Source organism: Chiloscyllium plagiosum, unplaced genomic scaffold, assembly GCF_037043375.1.
Source record: "Chiloscyllium plagiosum isolate Xiang-an unplaced genomic scaffold, Cpla_swu_hap1 HiC_scaffold_23, whole genome shotgun sequence".
NCBI lineage: Eukaryota > Metazoa > Chordata > Chondrichthyes > Orectolobiformes > Hemiscylliidae > Chiloscyllium > Chiloscyllium plagiosum.
Window position 1 is genome coordinate 12,108,945 of NW_028270161.1, and position 20,324 is coordinate 12,129,268.

Here is a 20,324-nt window from a genome sequence, read left to right on the forward strand (position 1 = left end):
CGACTGCTGTTTCCAACACAACTGCCAATTGTTGTGTCTTGGTATTAGTTGTCCACTTGTCTCTGGGAAACACTAAGTCTTGCTTTCATCCAGCCTCTTGCTGTATTCAACCTGACGCAAACTGCAGGCCATCAATCTCCTACCCTATATCAAGTGTTGCTCACCCCAATTCTTCTTAACCTCCCAGTTTCACTGCGCGTTGACTTCTGAACCACTCCTCCCACCATCCAAACCCATTTACAAATGACACCTTGGCTTGGTTCCATCCTGCCTCTACAATCTCTTTCCGCTCTGTCTCAACGCAATCTGTGCACAGCCCACATTCAGAATTGGATGGGCTAATCGGGGTCAATCATGTGGATGTAGGAACAGCAAGTCGGTGCTTATGGAGAGCAGATTTTTCTGAATGGTAGCTGTCTCTCACAGGATAGAAAAATTCAGGCAAGTATGGAAGAGAAAGTAGTTTCATGAGTACAAACCCAATTTAACTTGTGGAGGGTGAATGCATTACTGGGATTGAAAATAAGTTTTTAAGTGTTAGCGCTCAGTCCGTTTTTAATCTGTGTACTTCTGGCGGATATGGGCTTGGGCATAGGAACTGCGATTTTGAATTTTGTTGCTGGCACGAAAGTAGGGGTTTGTTAAATAGTGAGGACCTCAGGAAAGTATGGTTCATAGATGGATGGGTAAATGGCTAAAGCTACTTAATATATTCAAAGTTAAAAATTACACAACACCAGGTTATAGTCCAACAGGTTTATTTGAAATCACAAGCTTTCAAAGCGATTTTTTTTTTTACCAATCCAACTCTGGCACTCCCACATCTTAAGTATAGTGAAGTATAAGGTAATACATTTTGGGAACGTAAATGAGGAATGAGACTGTATAAACCATGGATAGAGGATGTGGAGGGGTAAGAGTGAGGCTTAGTAATTCATGTATGTCAGGACAAGTTCCAATGCCATATTCTTAATGTGTTTGCTGCTCTTGGTGGGAATGGGAGGCCAGCAGACAACAGCGGCTTTGGGCACACAGAAGAAAATTTACCCAAGCACTCAGCGCCTTACCATAGTCTGGTCACTTGTTCAGCACAATACTCGGGTAATCATTCTGCATTCAAGTAGCACCTTTTATCCCCCACCTCCCACACTGCCCAGCTTTCTCTTCTGAGCTTGTGTTTGAGGTTTGGTGACTTGGCCTGAACCTGATAAAAGGTGATGATTTGCAGCAAAACAAAAATCAGAATCTGATATGATGAACTTGCAGCGTCTTCTTCAAAGTTTTAGAAAACTGCATGTGGTTTGAGAGATGTTACTGGGAAAGTGAATACTTGACCTGGGGCACAGGCCAGCATGGTGACTCAGTAATGAGCACTGTTGCCTCACAGCGCCAGGGACACGGGTTCGATACCAGCCTCGGGCGTGTGTCTGTGTGGAGCTTGCACGCTCTCCCCATGTCTGCGTGGGTTTCCTCCCACAATCCAAAGATGTGCAGGTTAGGTGAATCACCCATGCTAAATTGCCCCATAATGTTCAGGGATATGTAGGTTAGGTTCATTAGTCAGGGTTAAATGTAGAGTAATGAGGTACGGGAACGGGTCTGGATTGGTTACTCTTCGGAGAGTCAATATGGACTTGTTGGGCTGAAAGGCCTGTTTCCACACTGTAGGGATTCTATGATTCTGCTTTTCTGAGTTTAAATTTTGCTGCTTTTAGTGTAGGCACTAATTCAGCGAGTGGAATTCATAGGAGCAGAGGATCTGGGACCGAGAGTAGGCCTTTTGGCCCTTTTGAGTCTGCTTCCCCATCTTCGATCTGGTTGTAGTCGCCACTCCACTACCTTGTCTACACCCTACAACTCTTGATTCACTTGGCAAGAGCCAGCCTCTGCTTACCTCCTGAGGAGGAGAATTCCAAAAACCATCTATGCTCTGAGGAAAGTAGCTATCCCAACCTTCAGTTGCACCAAAGCGTTAATTCAAGTAAGAAATGGCTGGTTTGGATTTGAGCAGAGAAATACCTTGGCGCTGCTTCTGCCAATGTAACTCAGTAACACATCCACTTATTTTAAATGGAGAAATGCTTCTTTAAAATGTCACTCCGGTGTGTTTAACATCCACGTTACTATCGCTGACAGCAATTGTTTCCCAATTTGTTCACATGTATTGCTACCCATTTATCACTTGTCGAAGGTTATGCTCATGAAAGACCTGATTCTTCAGTATTTCAGATGGGTCTGAGTACATTACAGGGTTTATTTTAAAAAAACCAAACCGATCGGGTCAATTGTCCACTGGATTTTGCAGTGAGGTCAGTACAATGTGAAAAGCCAGGGTGCAGTGGCTAAGTTTTCTTTTAAATTTGTTCATAGGATGAGGACATTGCTGTCTGGACAAGCATTTATTGCCCATCCCTAATTGCCCAGAGAGCAGTTGAGTCAACCACTTTGCTACATATAGGCCAGACCGGGTAAGGATGGCAGTTTCCTTCCCTAAAGTACATCGGTGAACCAGGCGGGTTTTTCCCAATAATGACATGGTCGTCATTAGGCTCTTGATTTCAGATTTTTGTTAAAAATTGAATTCAAATTCCACCATCTGTCGGGGCAGGATTTGAACCCAGGTCCCCAGAGCAGTATCAACATTGCTGGCTTAACAGTCCAGCAATAATACCACTAGGCCATCACTTCCCTGCGGTCAAAGTGAGTGACTGAATGATTGGATCCCTCACTTCAGTTAACATGGTACTGTCAACTGTGTCGAGTAGGGTCAGAGCAGGGGATGGTAGTGGGTCTCTCTTCCTCCAAAGATCTCTCTCAACAAATATCAACCATCTCGTGGACTTGCAAGCTCATTTTGTTCTGAAGGTGACTCTCAAACCTTCCCGCTTGATACAGAGGATTTGAACTCTTGGTTACCAAGCTGTTGTGTAGGACTGAAACTGCGATATAACCATACCATCCTGGGTTTATATATTAAACTCAGAGTTATCACTGCAGTGCAGTATGATTAACTGCAGATGTTAGCTTGATTGGACTATTTCTAGACTTGGCTTCAGAACAAAAAGATATTAAAATGAAAAGGAAAGAAGTGTTTGAAAGTGTAGGTTGCTGAAATGCGGTATACATCATTATGGATACAATCAAAAGTACCTCGTACAGGCGTGGGGATTTCTTCCTGATTTAATGTTCTTTAAATATCTTGATGTATGTTCTTGCATGCGTTTTTTTTGTGAAATTCAAATTAAAATGATCATTGTAACAATCCATCTTTAAAAATAGGGATTATTCACTTTGAAGACATACTTAGACACGAGGGAAAAGTTCTTTCTCCAGCATGTACATCAAAGGGCCTCAACTCTGATTTCAGTGAGAATCAGACCGAGAGGAAATTGGTGATTTGTGTTTTCACTCTCGCTGAGCAATATGATTCGACTTTTCACAGGGCTCCCCACCGCTTCCCAAAAAAATATAAAATCCTCTTTATGGAACTGTTTCTTATCTTAACACATCATCCCACTAGACATCTAGGGCTTGGTGACTGCTTTGGTGAAGTTGTGAATTAGTAGCTCTACAGATGCCAGGTAGAATACTCACTGTGCTGGACTCCAGCGCTCAGTCTCTGGGCTAACCCTCTGGAACAAATGCAAGCTGACTGGTCCCTTCAGAGGGTGGGTTCCACTATAGGAAACCACAGATGCAGATCCTTAGGATGAGATGCTACAGATTTTTTTTATCGCTTATGTTTATGCCCTTTTCTGCCTGTGCACTGTAATTCTATTCATTTTCCCTAATATCTATCCAATTGCCCTACCACCATTCCTTATGTGCCTTTACACCTCTGCATTGCACCCTTCCTAAATAAGGAATTTGGGATTGTAGCAGGGAGGGGGCATTGCGAATTTGATAGCTGTAGCCGGAGCTCTAGAATTCAACCAGTGTAGCTGGTGGGGGCAAGGGGTACCTTTGTTTAAACTTCGGCTTGTGTTAATAGGGATGCAAGGGGATAGAATCACCTGAGATGCCAGCAAGTGAATAGCTGACAGACATGCGCAGAGTAGGGAGCGAGGGGTGGCATTTCCACACAGCTGTTATCTCAGCACAATGCAAGGCAGTACTGGGTGCAATCAAGTTAATAATGGAGCAATTACATCCAGATGAATATCCTCTAAAGGCTTTTAAGAAGTGTCTTTTATTGCAAAGGCAAATGATTAAATGTACACAAGCACATCAGTTTGACAGAAATGGTAAACGGGATGGTTTTAAAAAAAAGAACTGCAGGTTAGCCAAGCAGACAATGAATCGAGCTATTAAACTGACAAGTGGGATAGACCACAAATCTTCCTGTAATGTGAAAGATCTGGATGGGCCCGGGGTTGTGAGTGATGGTCCTGTACTTAAGTGATTACCAGAGAAGATTGGTGCCAGTTGGGTTTGGCTGTGTTCTTTTGGTGCTCATGATCATATACTCACTAGATCCCTGTGGTATTCGGACAGTACTGAGCCACCTAGTCACTGACTGTGCTAATGTGTCAAATGATTACTGACAGCAGTCTGGGACGTTAACCGGGCAGGAGTCCAAATACAGGCATTGCTTTCAACTCACTGTGTCATGTTGGTCGTGACGTTTATGCTGAAATCCATGGATTTCTGATGGACCTCCTAAACGATGTCAGATGCCAATGCTGCCTCCCAAACGAAAATTGCACTGCAGAATTTCCAAGCTATCGGTTGTGCTTGCATCCTGCTTAATCCATCACATCTCAACTGCATGCCTTAACAAAAAATAACTATCAGTTGTGGGGGCCAGGATAGAGGAGAAATCCTTTCCCTTATGTATCAGGCTTAGGGGAGTTGTGGCAACATATCTCGTTTTTGATTTTTAAATCTCTCGGCAGGGTAAGGGTTAAGAGTTTAAGGAAAGGACTAAGATTCCTTGCATTCTTTTGGAAGTGTTTCCTTTGTGCCTGGCAGCTGAAATTAATGTCCCTTGATTTATCTCATTTGTTCCTCATGACCATCAGACAGTGGTGCCTTGTGCATGTTGATCTCTAGACATTTTAGCGCTTCAGATTTTCAAGTACCAATTCCTTTGAAGGCAGGATCAGAGTCAACATCTTCCTGCATTGCAAGGAAAACTACGTTGTTTCTGAATCTATCACAGTTCCGCACGCCTCCCCCCGACCCACCCCCACCCCCGACTGTCTTGGAAAACAAAAACAGAGTATATTGAGTTTGTCCCTTTCAATGTCAGGTAGATATCCCAATAAAAGATGGAGCCCATTCTATGAAAAGAAACACAAGATCCATTTTGTGCACAGTCAGATCAAACAAACAACAATCAGAAATTTAGCAGATAATCTGTTGTGGTGAGAGTGATTTGAAGATCAATATTGGTCAGGCCCTGAGGGAGAATTCCCCGGCTCTTCTATTTGCCAAGGATCTATCTTCCCTCTCGGGTACAAGATCCAATAGGTGGAAATGTAAACACTACATAGGAGAATTCAGAGCTAAAGCTCTTCCTCCAGTCACCGGAGATGTTTCTCACTTTGGAACTCTGAGGCAAGAAGGCAAACATTGAGGTGGAATGCAGGGTTTTAGTTTGGGGTCTGGCCCCTACACTGTGCAGGGTAGACAACTAGCAATGATTTTCCAATTGGCCAGCTACTGACTAGAGGGTTCACCTGCCACCTGAATAATGACAGCAGGGTGGGTGCCTTGAAGCTGGAGGTCCAATAGGAAGGCTTGGATCAAAAGGAGCAGCAGCTTGCCTTTCCGGGTAAGGCCTTGGGAGGGTGAGGGGTGGATGTGCAGGAGAAAGCAGGAACAGGGGATGCAGTTTGATAATCAGCCATGGTCACATTGGATACCAGTGCAGGCTCAAAGAGCTGATTGACCTCCTCCACACATTTTCTGTGTTTCTAAATTCCCGTATTTACAACAAAGGACAGAGATGCCAGGCCACCTGCATCAATGGAGAGCTGCACTCCAGGGTGATGTGAGGCCAGGCAGGCAGGGATAGTCTCAAAGCCGAGTAATGACCCTCATAGTCCATCGCCAGCAGCTGTCTACGTCTGGCTGACCTCCCAATGCTACAGGAGACCCCACTGCCTACTGGCAAATTCCAGTGCCATTTGGCTAACCACTGCTCAATGGGCAGATAATGCCAGTATAACCTTCCTTCATAGCCCTCTGCCTGCAAACTCCCCAAACAAGCCTAACCTGTACAAACAGACCTTGGGGTGAAGGTTCATAGTTCCTTGAAAGTGGAGTTGCAGGTAACCAGGGTGGTGAAGAAGGCATCAGTACATTGAGTATAGGAGTTAGGATCGGATGTTGCGGCTGTACAGGACATTGGTCAGGCCACTTTTGGAGTACTGTGTTCAATTCTGGTCTCCCTGCTTATAGGAAAGCTGTTGTTAAACTTGGAAGGGTGCAGAAAAGATTAACAAGGATGTTGCCGGTGTTGGAGCGTTTGAGTTATAGGGAATGGCAGAATAGGCCAAGGCCTGTTTCCCTGGAGAGTTGGAGGCTGACGGATGACTTCATCGAGGTTTATAAAATCATGAAGGGCATGGATAGGGTGAATAGCCAAGGTCTTTTCCCTGGGATAGGGGAGTCCAAAACTTGAGGATGTACGTTTAAGGTGAGAGGGGAAAGATATAAAAGAGACCTAAGGGGAAACTTTTTCACACAGAAGGTGGTACGTGTATGGAATGAGCTGCCAGAGGAAGTGGTGAAGGCTGGTACAATTACAACATTTAAAAGGCATCTGGATGGATATATGAATAGGAAAGGTTTAGAGGAATATGGGCCAAGTGCTGCCAAACCAGACCAGATTAATTTAGGATATCTGTATGGCATTATCAAGTTGAATCGAAGGGTCTGGTTACAACTCTATGACTCTGTGTACAGATTATAAGATACCATTTTTGAGCAATTGGATGGTGATGATGGATATCAATATATCTAGTTGTGCAAGGCCCTGAAGAACACAAAATTGGTGTCTCTAGATCCATGTTCTACTAGGTTAGCTGCTCCCAGTCAGGTCAATGTTTACAATTGTGTCATTGACTTTCAGTAAGAGAATAACATTAGGTGGAGTTTCCCATTTGTGCTAACCAGCGGGTGATTCACCGTTGAATGCTGCATGCTGTAAAACATCCAAAAGGGATGCATTTGGCACTGCAGTGTTGCCATCATGGTTGATCGGCCTTTTGCTGTTTAGGCTTGCATGCACATAAAAGCTATTTTATTGAGAGATCGAGCAGAACTGCAGCTGAAGTGATCACGTTGAGGAGAAAGGGTAAAGCAGAAAGAGCTGAGGGACAGTCTACTCTCGTGACATTGCACATTCTGTTTCCACTGGGGGAGGGCAAGGCCAGTTACTGCTGGTCAAAGTGATGAGCCAGCGAGTATCCCAGACCTATCAAACTAAGAGTTGTTTTGTTAAATTTGCGACTCATTTTGAGTTGGTCAGTATGCAAAATTGTCAAGCACATTGTGGTTAAGATTTCAAGCAGCTTTTCAATAGCTGCTCCAGACTGGTTAATGAAGTGTGCAGGCTTTTGTCAACCATTTTTTAAAAAAAAAACAAGATTTGTTTATCAGATGTTTACAACTGGCTGTTTTCCGTGGGCCTGAAGCATGTGTGCATGTTTCATGATTCACCTCTTGATGACTGGATTTCAGAGCTGTATTGTTGTTGAGAGAGGTGTGTGGTGGTTCGGTCACAAGGCCTTGTGGTTGAATAGATTCGAGACACAGGAAGACCAAGTTGAGGAACGGAAGAGAACAGCTTGCATCAAAAAAAGAGCCAAGCTGAGACCTTCTCAAAAAGAGAGGAGGAATTTTCATATGCCTTGAATCCAGCCATTTGTCTTAGGTACTGTTTCATTGACAGACTGGGCCAGAGAGTGGACTGCAAATCCCTGTTGAAACAAACTCTTCTGTTTTTTTAAAAAAAGTAATTTGCACATTGGAGTCGTTTGGGGTTCTGTACACTTCCTGTCATGTGCTGTCTTAACGCTTTGCCTCAACTTTAACTGCAGTGACAATGATTCTCACTTGAGAGCTGACTAATATGTAGTTATGACTTTAATTTGTATTATCTGCTTCTGATTAAGCTACCTAATGCAAGTTGTGGTTGCATTTACATGACCTCTTATTGCACCACACTGAGTTGTGATCACTTTTGGAAAGCATTGCCATGTGGGCAAAAGTTGTGAAGTCATCACAGTTGATGAGCACATTTGGTTTGTCTCTCACAAGCCACCGATCTGCTCCATCTGCACAGGTCTCCGCTGCTGCTCTATGCAGGTGTGAATTATCCCTTGGACAATGCAAGAGCAGTGCGTCTGTTACGGAATAGTCACCAATGTATTAAAGAGACAATGTCAATGTTATGGTGGGGGGGGGGGGAAAGAGATGGTAACTTCACCCTACGGTGTCATTTTGCTCAGGAAAGCAGTGTTTTCTGTAATATGTTAATACAGGATGCCACCTTAATATGTTTCTAACCTGTTTTTCTTTTGTTCTACAACAGTAACGGTACAAATAACAAGATGAATGGTGCAATAGATCACTCGGACCAGCCAGACCCAGATGCCATTAAGATGTTTGTTGGCCAGATCCCAAGATCTTGGTCAGAAAAAGAATTAAAGGAGCTGTTTGAGCCGTATGGAACCGTGTACCAGATCAATGTCCTTCGAGATCGCAGCCAGAATCCTCCACAGAGCAAAGGTACAGAGATGGTTTTATTTGAATCGTGCAGATATCCTCTTTACTGAAGTAAATACTTTAGAGACGTGCCCATTGGAGAATTTCTATTTTCCAATTTCTTCATTTTCAGTTGACGTTCTACAGGTTTGTGTGGTGTGCAGAGCACAGAATGGGTTAAATTCTGATCGCTCTGGTTAATGTAAAATGCATGATTTGCAAAACATCTGAGAAGAAAAGGCAGCTTCAGCACATGAGATTCAAGGACATTTCAAAACCCGCCAGTGCTAGAAATGTGTCAGACAATATTCGGCAATGTTTAAAAAGCTGATTTTGCAGCTAGCAATTTGTGCTTCGCGTTGAATGAGTCCTGAGAAAGTGGGGGTTTGGACGGTACACTATATCGAAAGAGTGCTGAGGTCAGACAACACCTTTTACGAGCAGAACGACATCTCAAAGCGCCTTCCAAACAGTCAACTACTCTAGTGATGCAGTGATGATGTCCAGAGATACAGAGCTATTGTGAGAATGTTGTAATGCAGGGAATCCAGCAGCCAACGTGCACACAGCGAGCAGCAAGTAAATAACTAACTCTGTTACCTGTTTTTTCGACGCTAGTTGAGGTACAAATGTTGACCAGAACCAACAATTGTAGCATTATTAAAATCAATTAAATGTGTCAACTTTGGCTCAGTTGGTAGCATCCTTGTTTCTGGGTTCAAAACCCACTCCAGGAATTGAAAACAAAAATCAAAGCTATCACTGAGGGGCAGCTGGACTATCGGTGATGCTGCTTTTCAGTTTAATCAAGGGCCATTCTGCCTGACTGGGTGGGTGTAAAAGATTCCGTTGTACTATTCCAAGTCGAGCGGGGGAGTTGTCCCTTGTGTTGTGGCCAAAATTTATCCTTCGAACCAAAGAACAAAGACACATTTGTCTTCTCATTATCACATCACTACCTGCAGGAGCTTTCTGAGTGCAAATTGGCTGCTGAGTTACTTGAACTACCACACTGCTATAGTGAAAAAGCCTCCAAATGTATGTCATTGACTATAAAGACATCTGGTGGCTGTGAAAAATGCTGCATAATGCAAGTCTTCCTTACTTTTAGAAATCAGTGCTGTTTAAATTAAAGTCAGTAATTATGTCTTAATTAGTTTTGTTATTAGCCCCTCCTGTACCTTTTTATTTCATACATTACAAACCTTTGGGACCATCACCAAGCCTTCACATCTTGGATCCATTGTGCTGAAGGGAAATAAGGGAGAAATTCCCTTCCAAATAAGTTTAGATTTCTGGGGATGCAAACAAATGAGAACTTGCTTACAATAGATAGATCAAGTCAAGAGTGCTGACAATCTAAAGACCATAGTTATCCAGTCATCCTTGTGCCCCTTCATTTAAGCCCTTTCCAGAGCAAGTTTAATGCTGAAATGCTGACAATGTGTCCCATTAGAGCGTTGGAGCTTAAAAATAAAAGTTGAATTCCTGGCTGTTCTCCAAACCAAAATTCCAGTTTCTTGCCATCATAACAGGTGACCTAGTGTAGAATTACGCTGGTTCATGATCTTGTGTTACTCGAGATGAAGGTTTGCAGTGTTATTGGCCTACAGCCCCACTCTTCCCTGAGGGTGCAGTGGGGCTATACAAGAGCCCAAACTGTTTCCAAGTCTGGCCGTGGCTCTGTAGATTTCAGGAATATTTCTGTAAAGTGCTCCTCCTATTGCATTATTATGCCCCTCATCCACCAGTCTTGCCCTGTGCATGAGCCATTTTGAGTATTGCTCCCCTCTCTTAGTTGGGCGGCACGGTGGCACAGTGGTTAGCACTGCTGCCTCACAGCGCCAGAGACCCGGGTTCAATTCCCGCCTCAGGCGACTGACTGTGTGGAGTTTGCACATTCTCCCCGTGTCTGCGTGGGTTTCCTCCGGGTGCTCCGGTTTCCTCCCACAGTCCAAAGATGTGCAGGTCAGGTGAATTGGCCATACTAAATTGCCCGTAGAGTTAGGTAAGGGGTAAATGTAGGGGTATGGGTGGGTTTCACTTCGGCCGGTCGGTGTGGACTTGTTGGGCCGAAGGGCCTGTTTCCACACTGTAATCTAATCTAATCTAAAAAAAACTTGATTAGCTTGTAGGAGGAAAAGACGTTGGGCGGAGTGGGGGGCTATCATGTGGCAGAATGGGATGATGTCCATCTTGGCATTGAGATTGACTTGCCACATCTTATGTGCTTTTCTCCACTGGTGGGGCCAGCTTCTCTCAAGGCAGTGGGCAGTTTGCATTCGACACTCACTCCTGCTCATTAAATGCCTTGTTAGCAACGCGACTCACCATGGATTGTGATCTTGCCAAACCTGCCATACCAACTGACCACCAGAAACCCAACATGGGAACCAGAACGGCTACTTGCCGGGTTCACCTCACTGGACACTGTGCGCCAACATCTTTGCGATGTTTATGTGCACCGACCATTCACACCCCATGCCCACAGACCTTTGCATCCAAGTGACAGAACTCTCATGGCACTCCTCCTCCAGTCTATGCACAGGATGCTTCTGTGTTTCAGTGATGCATTCTGTACAGGCAACTGCCATTGAAGGACTCAGCAAGCCTGTTTAAGGTTGGTGATGTTGCACTTTAGGTGGATAAGGGGAAGTGCTGAAGATGTTACAGGTAACAGTAAGGTAGAGCACGAGCCTTGTTGGGGCGTGGGCACAGTCGCAGAGAAAGCACGTGTGAGAGGTAACAGAGGGGAGCTGGTGGTAGCTATGCAGGAGTGGAGAAGGCCATTGACCTGTTCCTTGTGGTGCCGGGCATTTCACCAGATGGTTGAGACTGCCCAGACCAGACTGGCATGGTCTGATGTTATAGGGAAAGGGGAAATCCCAACTCTGCACCACCTCATCCAGCAAAGCCTTCGGGACCCTGCCTTTAAACGGGGAGTATCAGATTTCCCTCTGTCTGCCATGACTGGGGCGAATGTCAGGAACCATACAGAGCAGTCTCAGAGTGACCATGTGTGCACAATGGCCTTTTAAAGATGGCACAGGTGCCAGGAATCTCCAGTGAGTGCTGAATAACTCTGGGAATGCTGCCTAGTAAAATAGGATGGAAATTGGGGATGTACTGCACACCATAAGAGTGGGAGGACCAATTAATGCAGTGGGTTTGGTAAGATATGGCAAGAAAACTCGCTCGCACATCTGCTCTCACATCTTGTGGTCTTTCTCTTCATTTCAATTCAAACTCCCCTCTCCTGAAACTGTGCCATTGTTCGAAATTTCCCAGCTGTGCAAATTGTGCAAATCCCCTTCATTATCTTAAATGTTGCAAGGACATTTCCTCTCATTCTCTTAAACCTCATTCTTCTGTGTATCCTAGAGAACATAAATCCAGTTTACTCTGTGCCTGACTGCAGAGTGACCTTCTCATCTGAAGGACCAATCTGATGAAGCTTCCCCCTACTACCATCAATGTAATGATATCCTTCCTTAGGTAGGAAGTCAAAACCGGACATGGTTTTCTAAGTGTAATACAAAAAGAACAAAGAACAGTACAGTTTAGGATCAGACCCTTTGGCCCATCAAACCTACACTGATGCATGACTCCTTTCTAAACTAAAAGTGTTTTGCCTCTACGCAGTCTGTATTCCTCTATTCCCTTCCTATTCATGAATTTGTCAAGATGCCTCTTTAACATTGCCACTGTATCTGCTCCTACCACCACCTCTGGCAATGCATTCCAGGCACTTACCACTGTCAATGGAAAAAAAGGCTTGCCTCTGGCATCTCATTTAAGCTTTACCTTTTGCCTTAACCCTCTATTCCCTAGTAATTGGTATTTCTACCCTGGGGAAAAAGACTCCAGCTATGCATTCTATCCATGCCTCTCAGTTTTGTGATTTCACCATGGCTTTGTACAATAATAGCAATATTTCTTTTACTGTTTTAATCGAATTCCCCTGTGATAAAGTTCAATGTATTTTACTAATTGCATGCTGTACCTGTGTGCTAACTTTGTGTTCCTTGTATGATTCCACTCAAGAAATACTCAACAACAACATTTCCAAGTTTCACTCCCTTTAGTAAACAGCGTATTCTTGCAATCCAAGTAACTAGCCGCTCACTTTCCCTTGAGAGAATTTTGGGATGTTTTAACCTTTGCCTCCAGTATCTCTGCAGTAATCTCTTTTAGAACCTTCGTGTGTCGGCTGTCAAGAGTTTGTTGCATTTGAGCCCTTTCAATTTCTCCCAGTTTTTTTTTGCTTTGCTAATATGAATTATCTTCATTCCTCATTCCTGTTGGTACCCAAGAGACCTTTTATTGTGGAGACAAACAAAATACTTCCTCAACTTCTCTACCATTGCCTTATTTCCCATGGTAGTTTCTCTTGTCTCTGCTTTTAATGGGCAAACCCTCACTTTAGCTACCCTCTCCCTTTTCATATTCTTGTAAAAGCTCTTGCAATCTCTTTGTGTATTTTTGTCATGTTCAATCTCAGGCCATTTCCACTGTTTCTGTTTAGAATGGATTGTAGGATCTTTTATATTCACATAGACACTCTATTTAGTGGCCATCATCTCCAGTAATAATTTTTGAATATAGTATTGATGTGGAAAGCAAGCATACATGCTTACATCTAGACTGCAGCTTCTATCCACTCAACAACTGTCTTGCTTTAGAGGTGAAATTGCTACCCACTGATCTGAACTGACACCAGGCAGATAATGATGTCTAAATGGTGTAACTCTTTGAACTAACAACAACTGCTTGTATTTATATAGCATTATATTTATATAGCTCACGGGAGCATTGTCAAACAAAATTTGGCACTGAGCCACATGCACTGTTAGGATAGCTGACAGAAATTTTGATCAAAGAGGTTGGTCTTAAATGAGGAAAGAAAGCCTGAGATTATCAGAGTGGGAATTCCAGAAATGAAGACACAGCCACCAACAGTGAAGCGAGCAAAATCAGGAATATGCAAATGACCAGAATTGGACAAACCAAGGGATCTCGAATTCCTAACTTGCTAGAAGTTGAGTGAACCACTGATGAATTGTACTGCTAATGGATCGTCACAAACCTTTTAAGGTACACTGTCGAATCCCTAAATTTACTACTAAACGAGACATTTTGTTTCTCCTTGTGGAATGGCAATTTGGACTTTAGTTACTCAAGGCTGTGGGTTTCATTGTTACAGTGTATAACTGGGACAGATAGCATCTCAAGGGGTAGTGAGATGTGTATGAGAGGGAAAGAGGGAAAAGCTGATAGAGTTAGATGAAGAGTAAGTGGGAGGGTATTTTTTTTGGAATCCCTACAGTGTGGAAACAGGTCCTTCCGCCCAACAAGTCCACACTGACCCTCTGAAGAGTATCTCACCCAGACCCATTCCCTTATTTCTCTACCTTTCCCCTGACTATGCACCTAACACTATGGGCAATTAAGCATGGCCAATCCATCTAACCTGCACATCTTTTGTGACTGTGGGAGGAAACCATAGCACCTGGAGGAAACCCACGCAGACACTGAATGTGCATGTGCAAACTCCACACAGATAGTTGCCCGAGGCTGCAGTGCTAACCACTGAGCCACCATGCTGCCCATTTTGTGTGGAACGTGAACATCAGCAGTTGATCTGAACGGCCAGTTTCTGTGCTGTACATTCTTGATAATTCTGAGGGGACTGGGGTGAGTAATCATTCAAATGTAGGAAAGAGCAGTCAAGGGAAAAGAAGGGAGGTTTTTAAGGACCAGGAAACAGCCCTGGACACTAGGCCATATGTCTGAGAGTGAGTGCTGGTGTTATATTATGCAGCAGTAACTCTCACTTCCCCATTTGAGCAAGTGAGATTAATAGAATTAAACCAGGACTCCGAGTGTTCAAGGGCAAGAGGAATCGCAAGAAGGCAAGAGTCTGTTAGGAGTGGCACTTACCCTCAAGATACCTTTCCCTTTAATGCATATCTGAGGATTACATTGTACTTATTACATTTTACATCCAGCCAGTCTGTAATTTTGTAATAAAAAATCTGTACTTTGCATTGAAGTAAATCGACTGAATTAGATTACATTTCCATCTCATTACACTTGTTCAATCAAGAAAATTTCACATGACAGCCTAAATATAGGTTTTGTGATAGTGGAAAATTAACAATCGTCCCTTTGTTTTTTTTTAAACTGTAAGTGTGGCAAGCAGACAGCTGACAGACTGTCCTATGGAGTGGGAACACAGACGTGATCTGCTGTTTTCTCAGCTCGTGAGTTGCCATTCACAGCCTGATTGAGTGAATGCTGCTCAGATGCCATTTTTATTATTTATGTAGACAAGATATGTAAGGTAATTTATCATATTTTCATCCATTATAGGTGTAAAACAAAAAAAACAAATGTGTATTAGTTAATGCACCATGTAATGTACAGTATATACTGTGTTGTATATTGCACTATGTGTTTAATGCATGGTGCAAAGTATAATGCATAAGTAGCTGCTAAAATGTGGAGCTGGAAAAGCACAGCAGGTCAGACAACGTCAGAGATGCAGGAAAGTCAACATTTTGGGCCAAAAGCCCATCATCGGCTTGTAAGCAGGCTGTTTTAATAAACCGTTTAATCAGTGGCCCTGACCTAAGGTATCTCACTCACAAACGCTCCAGTTCTCCTTTCCACTTTGCTAGCTCTCTATTCTTTTAAGGCACTTATAAAAACCTACCACGTTAACCAGATGTTTTGGCTATCTATTCGAACGTCTCCTGAGTATCTTGGTATCGAATTTCGGCCAATCACACACTTGCACAGTGCCTTTGGTGGATGTTTATCTACATTTAAGGGTGCTATAGAAATAAATATAAACTATATAAGCTCTCATCCTGTTTTCTACTGCTGGAATTGAACTTGGTGCTCACTGGAAGGTGTCATGTGATGTTTGTAACTTTGCAATGCTGTTTTACCTCATGATTGTGCGTTTGAATGACATCACAACCCTCCATTTCAAATGTCAGGAACCATGCAGAGCAACCCCACGATTTTCCATAAACGTGCAATAATAACGCAGGTCCTTCAATTTTTGCAATCTCTTTGATCAGCTGCTAGATGTACCAGCTGATGTAGCACCACATCCATGTAAATCAGTAGGTATCGTGTTTGGCACTGAGACAGGGTTGTTAAGGTCCACGGAGGCTGGGGGTAGTGGGTTGGGAAGGACGATGGTGAGGAAAGAAAATCACCCTGGCTTCCCGCTGTTGCTTTGAAACTAGTGGTTTGCTCTCGAGAAGACACTTCCTGGAGATATCATATTAAAACAGGATAGGGGCAGGTCTTAATGCCAAATGCATGACAGCCAAAGTACTAGTCATTTTGTAAAAGTCTTAAGTCTGATGTCTTTGACATTGCCCATCTCATGGTGCCATTGAACTGAGTGTTTCCTGGAGCCATTTCAGAGGATGGTTTGTTTTTGTATTTATTCATTTTTGTGGGATGTGAGCATCACTGACTAGGCCCAGCATTTATTGCCCATTCCTAGTTGTCCCTTGAGAAGGGGGTGGTGAGCTGCTTTCTTGAACTGCTGCACTCCACCTGCTGTGAGTTGACCCACGATGTCATCAGGGAAAGGCATTCCATATATGAACCATATTGCTATGAATCTGGAGTCACGTGCAGATGAGGATGACCGATTTGCTTCCCCACACGGCATGATTAAACCCAATGAGTTTTTAATGACAGTTTCACCATTGCTGAGATAAAACCAAGACATGTGGATGCTGCAAACGTCAAACATGCAAGAACAGGAAATGCTGGAGAAACTCAGCAGTTATGGCTGCATCTGTGAAGAAAGAAACAAAGTTAACGTTTTGTGTCTAGTGACCCTCGTTCAGGATAGCTTTAAATTCCAATTGTTTTCTGAAGCAAATTGCATTTGAATTCCACCAGGTGCTGAGTGATGATTAGTTGGAACCCCTGGAATGCTAGTCCAGTGGCATTTCCACCACACCACCATACTCCCCCCAAATCATCCCATACCACAGGAACTATGCACTGACTTATGTCTTAACGAACAGGCCAAGAGATTGGTGGAACATGGTGTTTTCAATAGATTTTTTGAAATATTATAAATTCCAGCAGGTGTGTAATCAGATGTATTCTGAACCGTTAATCACAGCCAGAGTCTGTTGGGAATCATAATTCCAAGTTTATTGCTAAGAAACAAACAAAATGACATCTGTTTCAATGAAAGACAATCATGCTCAAATCTATGTCTTCCATGTGTTGAACAGATTCTCTTTGAGCACCTCCGGTTAAATCCTGATGAAAGTTACTCAAATAGCTGGAGGGGCTGTGTATATTATTTTCCACGTTGCTTTACAAGGCTGTAAGTGGCTAAACAAGCCCACGTAAGGTTAGATTTGTATTCACCTGATTGATGCTGCAGATTGGTTATAACAAGTTGGACTTGTGTCATCGGCTCTGACAATGAACCCACTTCTGCAGCATCCAGGCAAAGCAATCACAACAGCTCTTCCATAGCTGTAGATACTGAGTTGGGTTGAATTTTGTGGGGAGGGGGGTGGAACTGAATATCCTGCCTAGATACTGTTTTGGCCTGGGTCCATGTGTGGATTCCAACATGGCAGCTTTATTATCAGTCAGTGCCTGATAGCTCAGGATATTGAGTTGCCGTTGATGTTTCCCCTTGCATTTGGTCATGTTATTGATGGCTCACCATCTTCAAAACAGCTGTATGAAAGTGTAGCTGTCATCATGGAAGATATTCACCTTCCACCTTAGTGGGCGGCACGGTGGCACAGTGGTTAGCACTGCTGCCTCACAGCGCCTGAGACCCGGGTTCAATTCCCGCCTCAGGCGACTGACTGTGTGGAGTTTGCACGTTCTCCCCGTGTCCGCGTAGTGTTAGGTAAGGGGTAAATGTAGGGGTATGGGTGGGTTTCGCTTCGGCGGGTCGGTGTGGACTTGTTGGGCCGAAGGGCCTGTTTCCACACTGTAATCTAATCTAATCTAATCTAATCTAATCTAATCTAAAAAAAAAATCTAATCTAATCTAATCTAATTACTTATAAATATTGCACATAGCTTTGCTTCACTGTGGATTACCAGCATTGACCAGGGAAGCTCCTGGTTTCATCCTTGGTTTATTGATCATATTTTGGTCAGAAAATCAGCCATTGCTCATGATTGTGATTAATGTCCAGGGTTCTGAGTGAAAGATCAAAGTCATATGGGTATGGACAAATTATAGGACAATCAGGTCTCATTTGACTGTAATGGCCTCCAATGACCAGAATAGTCTGGCATCTCTCATGGGCATAGGATTTTTTTTTTAATTCATTCACGTGAGGTGGGTGTCACTGGCTATGCTAGCACTTACTGTCCATCTCTAATTGCCCAGATTTCCTTTCCTAAACAACATTAGTGAACCAGATGGGTTTTTCTTGACAATTAACATTGGTTTCATGGTCATCATTACATTCTTATTTCCAGATAAATATTCAATTCAAATTCCACCGTGCACCATGGCAGGATTTGAAGTTAGATCCCCAGAACATAACTTGACTCTCTAGATTAATAGTCAAGCAATAATCCCACTTGACTATTGTCTACCTATAAATGATCTACTATGAGAGCCTACTGCTCATGGAACTATACCCTGAACATAAATTGACAACTTTAGACGAGATTTGTAAAGAAAGAAGTAAACTAGGCTTAAATGGGCCACACTCTCCACCAGTGACACACCAGTCATTGCAGTGTGTGCGCTATCTGCAAGATTCACTGCAGCAACTCGTCAAAGCTCCTTCAACAGCACGTTCCAAGCATATACACTCTGCCACCTAGAAACATAAGGTCAATAGTTGCATTGGAACATCACCAACTGCAAGATACCCCCCCAGCAGAGTACTGTCCTAACATAGAAGTATATCACTGTCCTTTCAACGTCACTGGGCCAAAATCTTGGAACACTTTCCTTAACGTCACTGTGGGTGACCCTGCGTGCCAAAGGCTACAGCAGTTCAAGGCAGTGACTCCTCCAGGACAGGCAACAAATGCTGGCCTTGTCAGTCACCCCCACACAATTTAGGAAAGAACAGAAAGAGTGCTGAAGGAAAAGTCTGAAGACTGTTGACAGTAAATCCCAGATTTGAGCAAAAAGTATCTTGAAAAGTAGAACCTTGATCGGCAGCATTTTGGTATCAACACTAAAAACTGGAATGATTGGCTGCTTAATCATAGGCAGACATTAGAAGGGATAAGGAGAGAGCAATGTTATGCATTATCATAGAGAGAATAATCAAGAGGATAAAGCCCCTTTCACACATCTTTTGATGTCTGTCCATTACTGTGACCACAGCTGTCAACCTAGACATTATATAAGGAGGCAAATAAAATGTTCTCTTAAGCCTCCCCATGTTAATAAAGCAACACCAGGGTTTAGTGAATTGAGAGGAGACCTTGTGATATGCTGATGTACTCTAAATGGAATTCATCTGTAGCTGCTTATCATGGGCTTGGCAAAGAGTACTCTTGAAATTATGGGATAATCTAGGAAACAATCATTTGGGGATTTTAACAAAATTGTTTTGCTCTTTTAAAATTAGTCTGGCAGAAAGGATATTGGAGAGTCAAAGTAGAGTGTGGTTTTTAGTGGGACAGATGGAGGCAGTAGGCTTTGGGTTGAAAGCCATGCCAACACATCCGAGCCTCACTTGCTGCTCAAACGTGATATGGTTCTTCAGAAGAGAACACCAGGAGGAAGATGGGTCAGTGGGGATTGAATGGGGTATTTTGAGTAAATGGACTCATGGGTGCAAATGATCCACTTGGCTGTTGGAGTAAGTCTTAATGTGCATTGAAAACCTGTGTACTGCATCAAGTGCAGTGAATTAATACACTCCTCAAAATAATTCTTGAGGAATTCATGGGCTGCAGCTTCTGAAAGGAACTTGAAGATGCTAATAGTTGCAATAAACATTACGACAGTTTTTTCCACACTTGAGTAGCTGACATCCAGTCCAATGTGTTCTAATCAGGGCCTGTGTTCTCTGCTCAATCAAAGAACAACCATTTTAACTCCAGCAACAATTGGGAATGTGACAAAAGTGTTTTTTTTTCTCTGTCCTAAAGCAAAAGCAGCAAAAACACTTTGAAGAAGCTGATGGAAAATGTCTTTGTCTGTGCAGCACAATCGTCTGTTGTTACACATTTCTGTGAAGGTTGAAAAGCTGCTTTATTGTTACTGTCAGTTCCTTGCATTATGAGAGCCAGGAAAAGGACAAGGTACAGTGTGGGCGAAGCACAAGGCTAAGTCTGAAAGAGTTGCAATTTCCAATGATAAGCAGAATATAGTTGACAAAATGTGACTTTTAATCAAAGTCCATTACAATTGGAACATTGGAGAGAGAAGCTGCACAAAACCTTTCGTCTTTGCAAACAAGATTTATTTTGCGTTTACAAAAATGAAGTTGGAACAGAAATATGTTGATTGAACCTGTATACACAAGCATATAATGCATGTACACATGCACATAATGGCACATACGTGTATGTGCACCACACGTACATACACACATACATGCACATAGTCATGCATACAC

General features: G+C 43.1%; 1 protein-coding gene across 21 annotated transcripts in view; it reads left to right on the forward strand.

Moving 5' to 3' along the window:
* The window catches only part of celf2 (cugbp, Elav-like family member 2), a 1,014,614-nt gene that overhangs the window by 792,244 nt on the left and 202,046 nt on the right, over positions 1 to 20,324 (forward strand). For all 21 annotated transcript variants that reach the window (XM_043714096.2, XM_043714095.2, XM_087999366.1 and 18 more), the window contains one exon: positions 8,543 to 8,739. In XM_043714096.2, coding sequence (XP_043570031.1) covers positions 8,562 to 8,739 — 178 coding nt within the window. In that variant the 5' untranslated portion in view covers positions 8,543 to 8,561. Of the gene's footprint in view, positions 1 to 8,542; positions 8,740 to 20,324 lie in introns of those variants that run through there.